At 38.3% G+C, this 18,006-nt stretch overlaps 1 protein-coding gene across 4 annotated transcripts in view; it reads right to left on the bottom strand.

Moving 5' to 3' along the window:
- The window catches only part of LOC100344770 (steroid transmembrane transporter SLC22A24-like), a 75,100-nt gene that overhangs the window by 43,156 nt on the left and 13,938 nt on the right, over positions 1-18,006 (bottom strand). For 2 of the 4 annotated variants that reach the window (XM_008274346.5, XM_002720989.6), the window contains exons 4-5: positions 14,314-14,468; positions 14,050-14,218 (exon numbers count right to left, since the gene is read on the bottom strand). The exons of the other annotated variants lie outside the window; for them this stretch is intronic. In XM_008274346.5, coding sequence (XP_008272568.3) covers positions 14,050-14,218; positions 14,314-14,468 — 324 coding nt within the window. The remainder of the gene's footprint in view (positions 1-14,049; positions 14,219-14,313; positions 14,469-18,006) is intronic. 4 annotated transcript variants of the gene reach the window in all.

Genomic DNA, 18,006 nt, shown 5'->3' with positions numbered 1-18,006 from the left:
AGAAGCATGAAGCAAGACCCCTACCTTACACCTTACACAAAAATCCACTCAACGTGGATTAAAGACCTAAATCTATGTCCTGACACCATTAAGTTATTAGAGAACATTGGAGAAACCCTTCAAGATATTGGCACAGGCAAAGAATTTCTGGAAAAGACCCGGGAGGCACAGACAGTCAAAGCCAAAATCAACTATTGGGATTGCATCAAATTGAGAAGTTTCTGTACTGCAAAAGAAACAGTCAGGAGAGTGAAGAGACAACCGACAGAATGGGAAAAAATATTTGCAAACTATGCAACAGATAAAGGGTTAATAACCAGGATCTACAAAGAGATCAAGAAACTCCACAAAAACAAAACCAACAACCCACTTAAGAGATGGGCCAAGGACCTCAATAGACATTTTTCAAAAGAGGAAATCCAAATGGCCAACAGGCACATGAAAAAATGTTCAAGGTCACTAGCAATCAGGGAAATGCAAATCAAAAGCACAATGAGGTTTCACCTCACCCCGGTTAGAATGGCTCACATACAGAAATCTACCAACAACAGATGCTGGCGAGGATGTGGGGAAAAAGGGACACTAACCCACTGTTGGTGGGAATGCAAACTGGTCAAGCCACTATGGAAGTCAGTCTGGAGATTCCTCAGAAACCTGAATATAACCCTACCGTTCGACCCAGCCATCCCACTCCTTGGAATTTACCCAAAGGAGTTTAAATTGATAAACAAAAAAGCGGTCTGCACCCTAATGTTTATTGCAGCAAAATTCACAATAGCCAAGACCTGGAACCAACCTAAATGCCCATCAACGGTAGACTGGATAAAGAAATTATGGGATATGTATTCTTTAGAGTACTATACCGCAGTAAGAAACAACGAAATCCAGTCATTTGCAACAAAATGGAGGAATCTGGAACACATCATGCTGAGTGAAGTAAGCCAGTCCCAAAGGGACAAATACCATATGTTCTCCCTGATCGGTGACAACTGACTGAACACCAAAAAGGAAACCTCCTGAAGTGAAATGGACACTATGAGAAATGGTGACTTGATCAGCATAGCCCTGACTGCTAATGGACAACTTAATACATTATCCCTCTTAGTAGTTTTTTTTGTCTGTTCTACTGAATATGACTGGTTTAATTCTGTAATTATCACACAGTTATTCTTAAGTGTTGAAAATTAACTGAAATGTGATCCCTGTTAAACATAAGAGTGGGAATAAGAGAGGGAAGAGATGTATAATTTGGGGCATGCTCGGGCTGACTTGCCCCAATTGGTAGAGTTGGAAACATACCAGGGGATTCCAATTCAATCCCATCAAGGTGGCATGTGCCAATGCCATCTCACTACTCCAAGTGATCAATTTCAGTTCACCATTGATCATAATGAAAGGACTAAGAGTCAAAAGGAGCACATAAACAAGTCTAGTATCTGCTAAAACCAACCGATAGAATAAATAAAGGGGAGAGTGATCCAACATGGGAAGTGAGATACTCAGCAGACTCATAGAATGGCGGATGTCCTAAATAGCACTCTGGCCTCAGAATCAGCCCTAAAGCCATTCGGATCTGGCTGAAAAGCCCATGAGAGTATTTCAGGCATGGAAAGCCAAGACACTCTGGCAAAAAGATCTCTGTGAGTGAGATCCCAGTGGAAAGAACAGGTCTTCAAATAGGGAGGTGCCTTTCTCTGAAGGGAGGAGAGAACCTCCACTTTGACTATGACCGTGTCTAAACAAGATAAGAATCGGAGAACTCAGGGGCTTCCATAGCCTTGGAAACTCATAACTGGTGCATAGGGAGATTACTGATGCCATAAACAGGAGTGTCAATTGGTAAAGTCAACAACAGGAGTCACTGTGCACTTACTCCTCATGTAGGATCTCTGTCCTTAACATGCTGTACACTGAGGCTTAATGCTATAACGAGTACTCAAACAGTATATTTCACTTTGTGTTTCTATGGGGGTGCAAACGACTGAAATCTTTACTTAATGTACACTAAACTGATCTTCTGTAAAAAAAAAAAAGAAAAAAAAAGAAAAAAAAAAGAAAGAAAGAAATTATCAACTCCCAACTTGACTCTCACTGGGATTAAACATGACAATAGGTCTGATCTGATTTCATCATCATTTTAAAAAAATCATCTATTATTTTTCACTTTATGTTTCTGTGTGGGAGCAAACTGTTGAAATACTTACTTAAGGTATACTAAGCTGATCTTCTGTATATTAAGATAATCGAAAATGAATCTTGATGTGAATGGAAGGGGAGAGGGAGTGGGAAAGGGGAGGGTTGTGGGTGGGAGGGACGGTATGGGGGGGGAAGCCATTGTAACACATGAGTCGTACTTTGGAAAATTATATTCATTAAATAAAAGATAAAAAAAAAACCACACAATTATTCTTAGGTGTTTAAATTTAACTAAAAAGTGATTCCTGTTAAATATAAGAGTTTGAATAAGAGAGGGAGGATATGTACAGTGTAGCACATGCTCAATCAGACTTTCCCCAAATGGTAGAGTTAGATACATGCCTGGGGATGCCAATTCAATCCCATCAAGGTGGCATGTACCAATGCCATCTCACTAGTCAGAGTGATCAGTTTCACTTCATAATTGATCATAATGTTAGGATTAAGAGTCAAAGGGATCACATAAACAAGACTAGTGTCTGCTAATACTAACTGATAGAATTAAAAAGAAGAGAATGATCCAACATGGGAAGTGGGATACACAACAGAATCAAAGAACGGCAGATGTCTTAAAGAGCACTCTGGCCTCAGAATCAGCACCTAAGACATTCCAATTCAGCTAAAAAGCTCATGAGAGTATTTTAGGCATGGAAAGCCAAGACACTCTGGAAAAAAAAATGACCTCAAGGAAAGATCTGTGTAAGTGAGATCCCAGTGGAAAGAATGGGCCATCAAAGAAGGAGGTACCTTTCTCTGAAGGGAGGAGAGAACTCCCACTTTGACTTGGCCTTGTCTAAATAAGATTGGAGTTGGCGAACTCAAGAGGTTTCCATAGCTTTGGCAGCTCATGACAAGAGCCTAGGGTGATTACTGACACCATAAACAAGAGTGGCAATTGTGAAATCAACAACAGGAGTCACTGTGCATTTTCTCTCCATGTAGGATCTGTCCTTAATGTGTTGTACTATGCGAATCAATGGTGTTACTAGCACTCAAACAGTACTTTACACTTTGTGTTTCTTTGTGAGTGCAAACTGTTGAAATCTTTACTTAATATATACTAAATCGATCTTCTATATATATAAAGATACTTGAAAATGAATCTTGATGTGAATAGGATGGGAGAGGGAGCGGGAGATGGGAGGGTTGTGGGTGGGAAGGAACTTATGGGGGGGAGCCACTGTAATCCCAAAGCTGTACTTTGGAAATTTATGTTTATTAAATAAAAGTTTAAAAAATTCTTTATCAGTGGCATAATTTGCAAATATTTTCTCCCATTTCATTGGTTGCCTCTACACTTTCCTGTTTATTTTGCAGTACAGAAACTTCTCAATTTGATGCAATCCCAATTGTTAATTTTGGCTTTGACGGCCTGTTTTTATCTGGGGTCTTTTCCAAAAGTCTTTGCCTGTGCCTATATCTTACATGGTTTCTCCGATGTTCTCTAATAATTTGATTGTGTTGGGTCATAGATTTAAATCTTTAATCCATGTTTAGGGGATTTTTGTGTAAAATATAAGGTAGGAGTCTTACTTCATGATTCTGCATGTGGAAATCCAGTTTTCCCAGCACCATTTGTTTAATAGAATATCCTTGCTCCAGGAATTGGATTTAGCTCCTTGATAAAATATAAGTTGGTTGTACATTTTGGATTGATTTCTGCTGTTTCTATTCTATTCAAATGGCCTATCCATCTGTTTCTGTGCCAGTACCACGCTCTTTAGAATATAACTACCCTGTAGTATGTCTTGAATTCTGGTATTGTAATGCCTTCAGCCCTGTTTTTGTTGTACTAGATGGCTATAGCTATTCAAAATATCCTGTGACTTCATATGAATTCCAGCATCATTTTTTCCAGATCGGAGAAGAATGTCTTGGATATTTTGATTGGTATCGTATTGAATCTATAAATTGCTTTTGGGAGAATGGACATTTTGATGGTATTGATTCTTTCAATCCATGAACATGGAAGATTATTCCATTTTTTGTATATCCTCTTCTATTTTTTAAAAAAGTTGTGTAATTCTCATTGTAGAGTTCTTTGACATCCTTAGTTAAGTTTATTCCCAAGGTATTTGATTGTTTTTGCGGCTATTGTGAATGGGATTGATCTTAGAAGTTCTTTCTCAGCCATGGCATTGTCTGTGTATACAAAGGCTGTTGATTCATGTGCATTGATTTTATATCCTGCTGCTTTGCCAAACTCTTCTATGGGTTACAATAGTCTCTTAGTAGAGTTCTTTGGATCCCCTAAATAATCATTCCATCTTCAAAGAGGGATGGTTTGATTCCTTGCTTCCCAATTTGTATCCCTGTTGATTTTTGTGAAATGACTTTATATCCTGCTACTTTGAACAACTCTTCTGAGTCCCAATAGTCTCTTAGTGGAGTTGTTTGGATCCCCTAAATAAAGAATCAGATCATCTGCAAAGAGGGATGGTTTGACTTCTTCCTTCCCAATTTGTATCCCTTTCATTTCTTTTTCTTGCCTAAAACTTGGCTAAAACTTCCAGTTCTATATTGAATAGCAGTGGTGACAGTGGGCATCCCTGTCTGGTACCAGATCTCACTGGAAATGCTTCCAACCTTTCCCCCATTCAGTAGGATGCTGGCCATCAGTTTTTCATAAATTGCCTTGATACTGTTGAGGAATGTTCCTTCTATACCAAATTTGCTTAGGGTTTTTATCACGAAAGGGTATTGTATTTTGTCAAATGCTTTCCCTGCGTCTATTGAGATAATCCTATGGTTTTTCTTCTACAGTTTGCTAATGTGGTGCCTCACATTGATTAATTTGCAAATGTTGAACCATCCCTGCATAACTGAGATGAATCCCACTTGTCTAGGTGGATGATCTTTCTGATGTGTTGTTGAATTTTATTGGCCACAATTTTATTGAGGATTTTTGCATCTATGTTCATCAGAGAAATTGGTCTGTAGTTCTCTTTCTCTGGCCGCATCTTTTTTTTAGATTTAGGAATTAAGGTGTTGCTGGCTTAGTAGAAAGAATTTGGAGGATTCCCTTTCTTCAATTGTATTTAATAACTTGAGAATAATTGGGGTTAGTTCTTCCTTCAATGTCTGGTAGAATTCAGCGTGAATCCATCTGGTCCTAGGTTTTTCTTTGTTGGGAGGGCTTTTACTACTGATTCAATTTCCATCTTGGTTATGGATCTGTTTAGTTTTTCTCTGTCTTCATGGTTCAATTTAGGTAGGTTGTATGTGTCCAGGAATCTATCCATTTCTGATAGATTTCCTAGTTTGCTGGCATACAACTCTTTGTAGTAAGTTCTGAAGACTCTTTAAGTCTATGGTTTCTGTCGTTACATTCCCTTTTTCATCTCTAATTTTATTGATTTAGGTCTTCTCTTTTTTTGTTAGTTGGTCCTATGGTGTGTCAATTTTGTTTATGTTTTCAAAAAACCAGCTCTTTGTTTTATTGAGCTTTTATAATTTTTTGGATTCAATGTTGTTTATTTCTTCTCTAATTTTAATTATTTCTTTTCTCATTAGTTTTAGGTTTGGTTTGCTGCAGTTTTGCTAGATCCATGAGATGCATTGACAGCCTTTCCAATTTCTTGATGGAGACACCTCTTGCTATAGACTTTCCTCTTAACACTGCTTTTGCTGTATCCAGGAAGTTTTGATATGTTGTGTTGTTTTCTTCATTTACTTCCAGAAAGTTTTTGATTTCTCTTTTGATTTCTACTATGACCCACTGATCATCCTAGGCATGTTGTTTAGTCTCCATGTGTTTGCATAAGCTGTAGGGATTCCTGAGTTGCTAAATTCCAGCTTCATTCCATTGTGGTCTGATAAGATGAATGGTATGATTTCTAGTCTTTTGAATTTCCAGCTTTTTTCTGGTTTTGTTGGCATGAAATATCTTTTTCTAACCTTTCATTTTCAGTGTGCATGCACCTTTGTTGGAAAGATGTTTCATGTAAGCAGCAAACAAATGGGGTTTTGCCTTTTAATCCATTAAGCCAGTCTGTGTTTTTAACTGGAGAGTTGAGGCCATTTACATTCAATGTCACTACTGATAAGCAGTGACTTTGACCTGCCATTTTTCCAAAGATATTTCTAATAAACTTTGAACATGCTGTGAATTTTTACTGAGAGATTGTCTTCCTTTACCTTCTATTGTATTGATGACTGTGTTTCTGTGTTTCTCCTTGTAACACATCTTAAACATCTTTTACAGGGCTGGATGAGTGGTGACAAATTCTTTCAATTTCTGTTTGCCATGAAAGGTCTTTATTTCACCTTCATTCACAAATGAGAGCCGTGCAGGATATAATATTCTGGGATGGCAATTTTTTTCCTCTTAGTACTTGGGCTATATCTCGCCATTCCTTCCTAGTCTGTAGGATTTCTGATGAGTCTAATTGGAGATCCTATGAGAGTAATCTTGCATTTCTCTCTTGCAAATTTTAGAATCTTCTCTTTATGTTTCACTGTGGTGAGTTTGATTGCAATGGGACATGGTGAGGATCTTTTCTGGTCATGTCTATTGGGAGTTCTGTGTCCTGCCTGTACTTGGACCTCTCTTTCATTCTCCAAACCCAGGAAGTTTTCTGCTGGTATCTCACTAAAAAGGCCTTCTAATTCTTTATCTCTCTCCATGCCTTCAGGAACTCCTAGAACCCAAATGTTGGGTTTTTTATTAGTATCCTGTAGATTCCCAACACTATTTTTTAGATTTCTTATTTCCTCTGCTTGTCTTTGGTTTGACTGTATATTTTCCTGTGCTCTGTCTTCTAAGTCTGATATATTCTCTTTTTTCTCTCTTGTGCCTCACTGATTCTGTTCTTAAGGCTCTCAACTGCATATTTGTTCTATTAAATTCTTCATTTCATTTTGATTCCTCCTTAAGATTTTATTTTCATGAGAAAGATTTTCTTTCATGTCCTGCATAGATTTCAGTGGTTCATGAGCTTGCCTTTGATTATTTCTAAGTATTCTTATCATCCATTTTTAGTTCCCTTTCTTGCATTCATTCTGTCTCATCATCTTTATAATTTTATATTGAAGTGTCATGTTCTTATGGGAGCATCATTTTGTCATCCTTATTCTTGTTTCTTGGATTATTGCATTTGTTGTTCAGAATTTGTGGTGATACTCCTTGGTTGTTTCTTGTTTTTTTTTCCTGCTGTCATGGCTTTTAATGTTGTGCTATGACTCTGTAAATAAGTGGACTGTGTGCACTCAGTGACTTTCTAGAGGCTAGTGGTGGGTGTGGCCAGAGAGTTCTGCTCAGTTCTTTAGTGATAAGGGTGTTCCTAAGGTGACACACCCATTTTGGCATGGTAATTCTTCTCTTTTTTTATCAGAAGGGAAGTAATTCCACTCGGCTGAGTTCTTCTCCTCGATGGTGATAAGTGCCTGAGCACTAGCCCCAGTGAGTATAATATTCATCTGCTCTGTCCCAAGGACCACACAAAGGATCTGTTCAGTCCTCAGTGTAAGTTCAGATTCTCCTGCAATGTTTCTCACCAGGAAGCCAGGGCTGCCCGAGCTTGTAGCGTCTCCCACCAAGACCACTCAAAGTCTGAGCCACAATGTAAGTTCTCTCACACACCCTCATTTTTTTCATTCTCAGTTCAGAAGCTCCACACATTCACTAGATCTTAGCCTCCTGTTATGACTCCCTGACAGAGTCAGGTATCTTCTCAGCTGATTGCTGGGCACAGACAGGAACTTGCACAGCTATTATGTATGTCAAAAATGGCACCTGCTCTATGAGCTTGGATGTCTTTTTAAGGTGATTTGAGAGAAAGAATTGTGTCCTAACTGTGCCTTTTATTTTTTCCCTCCTCTAGTTAGACTGGTGTACTTTCCCCCTTGGGGCTTCAAGACTCGTTCCCACTAGAACACTTGATACGTCTTTTGATTTCTTCTGTGACCCACTGCTCATTCTGGAGCATGTTGTTCAGTCTCCATGTGTTTGCATATGCTCTAGAGCTTCCTGAGTTGCTGATTTCCAGCTTTATTCCACTGTGTTCTGAGAAGATGCATGGTATGATTTCTATTCTTTTGAATTTTCTGAGACTGGCTTTATGGTCTAATATGTGGTCCTTCCTAGAGAAAGTTCCATGCACTGCAGAGAAGAATGTGTATTCTTCAAGTGTAGGATGAAAAATTCTGTCAATATCTGTAAGGTCCATTTTGTCTATAGTGTCGATTAAATTTGATGTTTCCTCGTTGACCTTCTATCTTGTTGATCTGTCCACTGATGAAAGTGGAGTACTGAAGTCCCCAATACTACTGTATTTGGGTCTAAGTTTCCTTAAATCCATTTAGATCCTGTTTAAATAGCCCGTGGCCCTGTTTTTAGGGGTATATACCTTTATAATACTTAAAACTTCCTGTTGAATTAATCCTTTTATCATTATATAGTTTCCTTCTTGTATCTTTTAACAGATTTTGTGTTAAAGTTTATTTTCTCTGCTATTAAGATGGCTACACCAGCTCTTTCCTTTTTGTTGACATGGAATATTTTTTTCGAATCTTTCACTTTTAGTCTGTGTGTGTCTTTGTTGGTTAGATGTGTTTCTTGTAGGCAGCAAATAGACTGGTTTTGTTTTTTAATCCCTTCAGCCAGTCTATGCCTTTTAAGTGGGGAGTTGAGGCCATTTACATTCAAGATGACTATTGATAAGTAATGACTTTGCCCTGCCATTTTTCCATAAACATTTCTATTTTTTTTACTTTCGATTTACTTTTACTGAGGGATTTACTTACTTCCTTTACCTTCTGCCATAATGAAGACCATGTTTCTGTGTTTCTGTGTGCAGCACATCCTTAAGCATTCTTTTAAGGGCCTGATAGGTGGTGACAAATTCTTTCAATTTCTGTTTGTCATGCAAGATCTTTATTTCACCTTCATTGTTAAATGAGAACTTAGCAGGGTACAGTATTCTGGATTGACAGTTCTTTTCTCTTAAGACTTAGAATATATCTCGCCATTCTCTCCTAGCCTGTAAGGTTTCTAATGATAAGTCTGTGGTGAGATTAATTAGGGATCCTCTGAAATTTATCTGGCATTTCTCTCATGCACATTTTAGAATCTTTTCTTTATTTTACTGTGCAGAGTTTCATTACAATGCATTATGGTGAAGTTCCTTTCTGGTCATGTCCATTAGGAGTTCTATACACTTCCTGTATTTGAATGCCCTTTCTGTCTCCAAATTGGGAAAAAAAATCTGTTATTATTTCACTAAAATGGCCTTCTAACCCTTTATCTCTTTCCATGCCTTCAGGAACCCATAGACTGCATATGTTGGGTTGTTTGATAATGTCCTTTAGATTACTAACAGTGTTTTTAGTGTCCTAATTTCTTCTTTTTGTGTTAGGTCTGACTTTATAAATTCCTTTGCCTCATCTTCTAAGTCAGATGTTCTTTTCTTAAAGCTTTCCACAGCATTTTTAATTTGTTCTCTTGAATTCTTTATTTCCTAGATTTCATTTTGATTTCTCTGTAAGATTTAAATTTTGTGGTAGAAGATTTCTTTCACGTCATGTATGGATTTCATTAGTTCATGCACTTGCTTCTGATAACTTCTAAGTTTTCCTATGATCAATTTTTTGAATTCCATCTGGCATTTCTTTAATCTCATCATATTTACAAGCTAGTACTGAAGTGTTATGTTCCTTTGGGGATATCATGTTTTCTTCCTTACTCTTGTTTCTTTAATTTGTGTGTTTCTTATTTGGCATTTAAGAAGATACTCATTTGTTTTTTTTTTTTTTCACTGTGGCTGTTTTATTCTTTGGATTATGTCTGAGTGACTAGTAGAGTGTCTGCTTTCTGGAAATACCTAGAAGCATGTGGTGGGTGTGTCCAAGGCTCTGTGTTCAGTGCGCCAGCGCGAAGGTCGTGTCTGAGGTGACACACCCAGGTTTAGCAGGGTAAATCATTTTTTAAATCATAGGAGGTGTATTCTTGTCTGTTTGTGTCGACTCACAGTTTTCATTGAGTGGGAATTTCACAGTCAACCACTGACTTTTACTTCAGGCTGGGGAGCTGACTGTGGTGTGAGCCACTGCCTGGCTTGGAGCAGGGAAGCTGCTTTGCTTTCCTTTCTGCCCCTCCCAAACCCACACTGAGTGCCATCGCAGCAGTGAAAAGCTATGCAGCACACATCTATTCTGCTCCTACCAGCATTGTGGTCAGAGTCAGTGCAATGTGTGGGGCTAAGGTCAGATACCCTGCACCCTGGAACTGTGGGAGTTAGCCCCAGAGCTATGCTCATGCATTCTGTGAGACATGGCTGCTGGCCAGGGCATTAATGAGCCAAGGATGGAGAACTGGTGGTTTGGCAGCTTCTTGGGTCTGAAAGAAGGTAGACCGGGCTGCCTGATGGCTCTGCAGGAGCTCAGTGGGCTTTGCCTTCAGGCAACCTGATTGGATACTGCTGAGCCTCTAGGAATGTAGGTGTGCTAACTCAGCTGGTTTGGGGACTTGGTGTGATGAACTTCTGGGGGCAGTTGTTGGCTGTTTTAAGGACCCTGAGTGGATAGGTACACAAGAAGGCACTGTGCATGAAAGGCCAGAGTGGAGGAAGGCATAACATGGGCTGGGCTATTTCTCTGGGGGAAATGTAGCCAGTAACACAGAAGCTCCCCTAAAAGGCTCAGTTTGTGAGGACTGTAGATATCTCCAGCAGCACATGCTTCAGTTTTCTGTGGTGTGAGTAGGAGTCCTGCTGATCATTTTCCTGTCAAACAGAGTCCCTTCTGCTTTAGAGTGATCTTGATTGTGGGATTCTGAATTCTGTGTTCTTTGTTTCCCTTTTAGAAGGTCCCCGTGCATCTCCATGCTTACAACATCCCTTTAACTTCCGTCTCCCCTCGAGAACTCTGGCTCAGACACTCCAGTGAAACACCTGTTGTTTTTTTCTATCATGGGCAAGTCATAAGTCAAGTCAAATAGTCTTTGAAATGATTTTAGGCAAATCACCAAACAGATCAAATAATGACAACTTACTGTGAGTGAGGCTATGAAATAACTCAAACCTGGGATAAAGTATTACATTGTACATCAACAGTCAGGACAAGGGCTGATCAAGTCACTGTTTCTCATACTGTCCATTTCACTTCAACAGCTTTCCCCTTTGGTGCTCAGTTAGTTGTCACCGATCAGGGAGAACATTTGATATTTGTCCCTTTGGGACTGATTAATTCACTCAGCATAATGTTTTCCAGATTCCTCCATCTTATTGCAAATGATGGGGTTTGTTTGTTTTTGACCACTGTATAGTATTCCATAGAGTACATGTCCCATAATTTCTTTATCCAGTCTACTGTTGATGGGCATTTGGGTTGGTTACAGGTCTTAGTTATTGTGAATTGAGCTGCAATAAACATTAATGTGCAGACATCTTTTTGATTGCCAATTTAATTTCCGTTGGGTAAATTCCAAGGAGTGGTATGGCTGAGTTGTATGGTAGGGTTATATGTTCTAGTACTATTGGTTGAACTATGTAATTAACACACAATTATTCTTGGGTGTTTAAATTTTAACTGAAAAGTGATCCCTGTTAAATATAAGAGTGGGAATAAGAGAGGGAGGAGATGTACAATTTGAGACATACTCCAAATGGTGGAGTTAGAAATGTGCCAGGGGATTCCAATACAATCCCATCAAGGTGGCATGTACCAATGCCATCTCACTAGTCCAAGTGATCAGTTTCAGTTCACAATTGATCACACTGATAGGTCTAAGAGTCAAAGGGATCACACAAACAAGACTAGTGTCTGCTAATACTAACTAATAGAATAAAAAAGAGAGAGAACAATCCAACATGGGAAGTGGGATTCACAGCAGACTCATAGAATGGCAGATGTCCTAAATAGCACTCTGGCCTCAGAATCAGCCCTTAAGGCATTTGGATATGAATGAAGAGCCCAGGAGAGTATTTTAGGCATGGAAAGCCAAGTCATTCTGGGAAAAAAAAAAAGAAGACCTAAATGAAAGATCTCTGTGAGTGAGATCCCAGTGGAAAGAATGGGGCCATCAAAGAAGGAGGTACCTTTCTCTGAAGGGAGGAGAGAACTTCCACTTTGACTATGACCCTGTCGGAATAAGATGAAAGTCGGAGAAACCAAAAGGCTTCCATAGCCTTGGCAACTCATGACTAGAGCCTAGGGAGATTACTGACGCCATAAACAAGGGTGTCAAATTGTTAAGTCAACAACAGGAGTCACTGTGTACTTCCTTCCTTCTCATATGGGATCTGTCCTTAATGTGTTGTCCACTGTGAAGTAATGCTATAACTAGTACTGAAACAGTATTTTACATTTTGTGTTTCTGTGTGGGTGCAAACTGATGAAATCTTTACTTAATATATACTAAATCGATCTTCTGTATATAAAGATAATTGATAATGAATCTTGATGTGAATGGAATGGGAGAGGGAACGGGAGATGGGAGGGGTGTGAGTGGGAGGGAAATTATAGGGGGGGGGAAGCCATTGTAATCCATAAACTGTACTTTGGAAATTAATATTTACTAAATAAAAAAAGAAATAAATCAAACCCTGCTCTGCTAATACCAAGAATAAACACCATTATATTTTTTGTTCAAGGCTATACCATATATGGAGAGTAGGAATAAAATTAGTATATATTTGAAATACCGCAAAATTCATTATTCATACTGAAATCAGCTATTTTTCTTGAATTAAAGATTCAATGAATCACTGCAGGCATCAGTTTAGATTTCTGAAAAAGGTAATTCTGATTTTTTTCCCAGTTTTTTGTTGCCTTTATTGAGGACCCAATGTTTGGATGCTTTATTCTTCAATTGTCCTTGATTTCTCCATGCCAATTCTTTTTTTCTTTTTATTTAGGAAATATAAATTTCGAAAGTACAGTTTATGGATTACATTGGCTTTCCCCCCCAGAATTTCCCTCCCACTTGCACCCCTCCCATCTCCCGCTCCCTCTCCCATTCCATTCACATCAAGATTCATTTTCAATTATCTTTATATACAGAAGATCGATTCAGTATATATTAAGTAAAGATTTCATCAGTTTGCACCCACACAGAAACACAAAGTGTAAAAATACTGCTTCAGTACTAGTTATAGCATTACTTCACATTGGACAACACATTAAGGACAGATCCCACATGAGAAGTAAGTACACAGTGACTCCTGTTGTTGACTTAACAATTTGACACCCTTGTTTATGGCGTCAGTAATCTCCCTAGGCTCTAGTCATGAGTTGCCAAGGCTATGGAAGCCTTTTGGGTTCGCCGACTTCAATCTTATTCTGACAGGGTCATAGTCAAAGTGGAAGTTCTCTCCTCCCTTCAGAGAAAGGTACCTCCTTCTTTGATGGCCCTGTTCTTTCCACTGGGATCTCACTCGCAGAGATCTTCATTTAGGTCTTCTTTTTTTTTCCCAGAATGACTTGGCTTTCCATGCCTAAAATACTTGCCAATTTTTAATGCTGGAGAAGGCATACTCTTCTTATGTCAAATACTTGTGGAGATAAGCTCATTGTCTTTGATGCAATATCACTTAGAAGGACAAGAGCCACCAAAGAATTTCCATCACTTTTTGACTTCCAAAGCTAAATAAATAGTATCTTTGATTCATTACTAAGTGTATACTGTTTTTTATTAACAATGTTTTAACAAATAATTCTTTCTTTACTGTACTACAATGATGACTGTAAAGTCTTAGCATCTGTGGTCATGTATCATTTTTTTCCCTTCTTTGCATTCCAAGTAGTTCAATGGATTTCAGTAGGGAACATGGCTCAGTGTCAGACCAGTACCAAACATGTTAAATGTCAACATTTTCCTGTATATTCCCACAGTGCCTCCCCTGTGGTTGTACATACCTGGAAATCAGGAAGAAGACAAAGAAGGGTACAGACATAATCAGATGCAGTGTTTGCCAGTCTCGAATGGCAAAAGCTAATCCTCCTAAGAGTATCTGCCCAACACTGTAGGAACATAACATCAGTGTTGCTCCTATATGTTGTGACTTGGACACTGACCACTCTGTTACTGAAAAAATATATACACAATTATTTCAGACAAAGGGCAATTTCAAGATCAATTCAAGGCAGTGGTACAATAAAAGTTTTAAATTGTTAACTTACCAAGAAGGAAAGCGTTTGCTACAACAGTTATAGCAGAAAATCCAGCCAAGAAACGTAGAATGCAGAAGATGAGGAAGGTGGGAGCAAAGGTGGCACAGGTGTCCACGATAGCCGTCAGCAGGAGACACCATGTGTAAAACCCCTTCCGACCATATCTAAGAAATAAGGTTATTTAGGGAGAAACATAATGTGTAGGAAACCTAACAGAAGATGGCACATTTAGAAGTCAGGATAAATGTTTCTCATTTGTAGCACTGCATTGGAGGCTAATGGAATAATTATATTTGTCAACAATAGAAATCACAGATGTAATCCTCCTAGTACATACAAGACCATTATCAACTCTCTGTTAGTCAACAATCACCAGGAAGTCTCTTTTCATATGAAGTCATATAGAAGAAAATGAAATATAAAAATTTACCCCAAAAGTTTGCTATACAAATGTATGCATTGAATATAGTGAGTTTGTGCCTTGTCTTTAGAGCAGTTAGGAGTGAAATCAAGAGATCTATACTTTGCCTCTGAACTATCAATAAGCTTTTCATAAAACAAGGTACTCAGAGCCAGCACTGTGGCATAGCAGGTAAAGCCACCATCTGCAGTGCCGGCATCCCATATGGTCACAGGTTTGAGTCCTGGCTGCTCCACTTCTGATCCAGCTCTCTTCCATGGTCTGTGAAAGCAGTTTAAGTTGGCTCAAGTCCTTGGGCCCCTGCATCCACATAGTTGACCCAGAAGCTCCTGGCTTCTGGCTTCAGATCAGAGTAGCTTCAGCCATTAAAGCCAACTGGGGAGTGAAACAGTGGATGGAAGACTTTCTCTCTCTCTCTCTCTCTCTCTCTCTCTCTCTCTCTCTCTCTCCCTGCCTCTCTCTGCCTCTCTGTAACTCTGACTTTCAAATAAATAAGTAAATCTTAAAAAAATGAAACAGAAAAAAATCAAGGTACTCCACCAGACCCTGATGAAATGCATCATTGTTCTTACACAAGAATCCCCAATTGTGCATTCTTTTAGCTCCTACTTCCACAAAGGTATATAATTTCACAAGTTAAAATACAATGCATTAATTTGGCTTGTATTTTAAAATTAATTTTTGTTTCTTTTTTAAAAAATTGGAATCATATCATTTGATTGTGTGTTATATAATGTTTCTTCTGCATTGATGCATGTGATGATAGCATTTTTTTATTGTTGAATACAAATTTACATGAGGAGTAGGCATTATGATGTAGTGGTGCTGCTTTGGATGCCTGCATTCCAAGCGGGAGTGGCAGTTCCAGTCCCAGCCATTCTGCCCCTGATGCAGCTTTTTCCTAATGCATCTTGGGAGGCATTCAATTGAATGCCCCTCATATGGGAGACCCAGACAATGTTCTAGGCTCCTGACTGCAGCCTGGTGCATCCCTAGCTATTTTAGGGTACTTAGGGTATGAAGCAGCAATGGAAGATCTCTCACTGCATAACGCAGCTTTTTTAGTAGATGAAAAGGAGTAGTAATAAAGACCCTACCAACAAAGGGAAGTCCATGACTGGATGGCTTCACTGCTGAATCCTACCAAATTTTTAAAGAAAAACTAATCCGATTTTTCTTAAACCATTCAAAACAATTGAAAGGAGTGAATCCTCCCAAACTCCTTCTATGAGGTCAGCATTACCTTAATTCCAAAAACAGAAAAAGATACAACAAAGAAAAATTAGACACCAATATCCCTCATGAACATAGATGCAAAAATCTTCAACAAAACACTAGCTATCTGAATCCAAGCACACATCAAAAAGATCATCCATGTGGACCAAGTGGGATTTACGCCTGGATGCAGGCATGGTTCAACATATGCAAATCAATAAACACGATACCTCACATTAACAAACTGAAGAATAAACCATATGATTATCTCAATATATGCAGAAAAATCATTTCATAAAATACAATGTCTTCATAATTTAAAAAATCTTAAGAAATTGGGTATAGAAGGGATGAACCTCAACACAATCAAGACAATCTATGACAAACCACAGCCAGAATGTTGAATGAGGAAAAGCTGGAAGCATTTTCACTGTATGTGGAACCAGACAAGAATGTCCACTCCCTCCATTACTATTTCATACAGTTCTGGAATTTAAAGCCACAGTAATTAGGGAAAAAAAAGAAATCAAAGGGATATATAGGGGAAAGGAGGAACAAATTACCCCTGCTTCCTGATGACAGGATTCTATACTTAGGGGAATCAAAAGCTCCACCAACAGATTACTGGAACTTGTTAGAGTTTGGAAAAGCTTCAGCGTAAATAAAAACACACAACAGTCAACAGCATTTGTATCACAAAAATGCCATGGCTGAGAAGAAACTTGTAAGATTAGTCGCATTTATCATTTCTACAAAAATGTAAAGACCTTGTGATAAATTTAGCCAAGGATATGAAAGAGTTCTACAAAGAAAATTTAAAAACATTAAGGAAAGGAATATAAACACACACACACAAAATGAAAAATCTTCCATGTTCATGGATTGGAAGAATTAATATTGTTAAAATGTCCTCACTGCCCAAAGCAATTTTACAGATTCAAAGTGATCCCAATAAAAATACCAGGGATTTTCTTCTCAGATCTAGGGAAATAGGCCCTAAAATTCACATAGAAACACATGAGATCCTGAATACCTAAGCAATCTTAAACAGCAAACAAAGCCAGAGGCATTACGGTACCATATTTCAAGACATATTACATGACAGTTACAATCAAAAAAGCTGGGTGCTTGTGCAAAAATAGATATGTGGAACAATGGAATATAACAGAGACACCAGAAATTAATCCATGCATATACAATCAACTAATCTTTGACAAACTAAAATTCAATTCCTGCAGAAAAGTCAGTCTCATCAACAAATGGTGTTGGGAGAATTGGTCCACCTTATGCAGAAATATGAAACACCTCTACCTTACACCGTATAAAAAACACATTGGATCAAGGATCTAGATCTAAGATATGAAACAGTCAAATTAATAGAAGAAAACATTGGAAACACTGCAAGATTTTGGCATAGACAAGGGCTTTTTGGATAAAATCCCAGAAGCACAGGCAATAAAAGCAAAAATAGACAGATGGGATTACATCAAGCTAAGAAGCTTCTCTGTAGAAAAAAATCAACAAAGAAACACCCAACAAAGGAAATACTCAACTGACAGTATGGGAGAAAACATTGGAAAACTATACATCTGATAAGTGAATAATATCTTGAATATATAAGGGGCTCAAGAAACTCAGCAACAAAACAAATATTCCATTGAAGAAATGGTCTAATGTATTACCAGGTATATGATAAAGGATAAAATACAAATGGCCAACAGACACATGAAAAGTTGCTCAACATCATGAGCCATTAGAGAAAGGCAAATAAAAACTATAATGAGGTTCCCCTCACCCCAGTTTGAATATCTATCATCCAAAAATTAAAAAGTCACATGTGCTGGTGAGGATGTGGGGGAAAATGTACCCTAATACACTGTTGCTGGCAATGTAAACTTATGCAACCATTATGGAAGACAGTAGGAGATTCTTCAGAAATCTGAAAATAGATCTACCATATGACCCAGCCACCCCACTCCTTGGAATTTACCCAAAGGAAATGAAATCTGCATGTTCCACGTTTATAACAGCACAATTTATGTAGCTAAGATATGGAATCAATTCAA

This window comes from Oryctolagus cuniculus, chromosome 1, assembly GCF_051225735.1.
Source record: "Oryctolagus cuniculus isolate XC-2025 breed Fujian yellow rabbit chromosome 1, ASM5122573v1, whole genome shotgun sequence".
NCBI classification, from domain to species: domain Eukaryota; kingdom Metazoa; phylum Chordata; class Mammalia; order Lagomorpha; family Leporidae; genus Oryctolagus; species Oryctolagus cuniculus.
The sequence above is the reverse complement of the archived record's forward strand: the minus strand, read 5'-3'. Positions and strand labels throughout refer to the sequence as shown.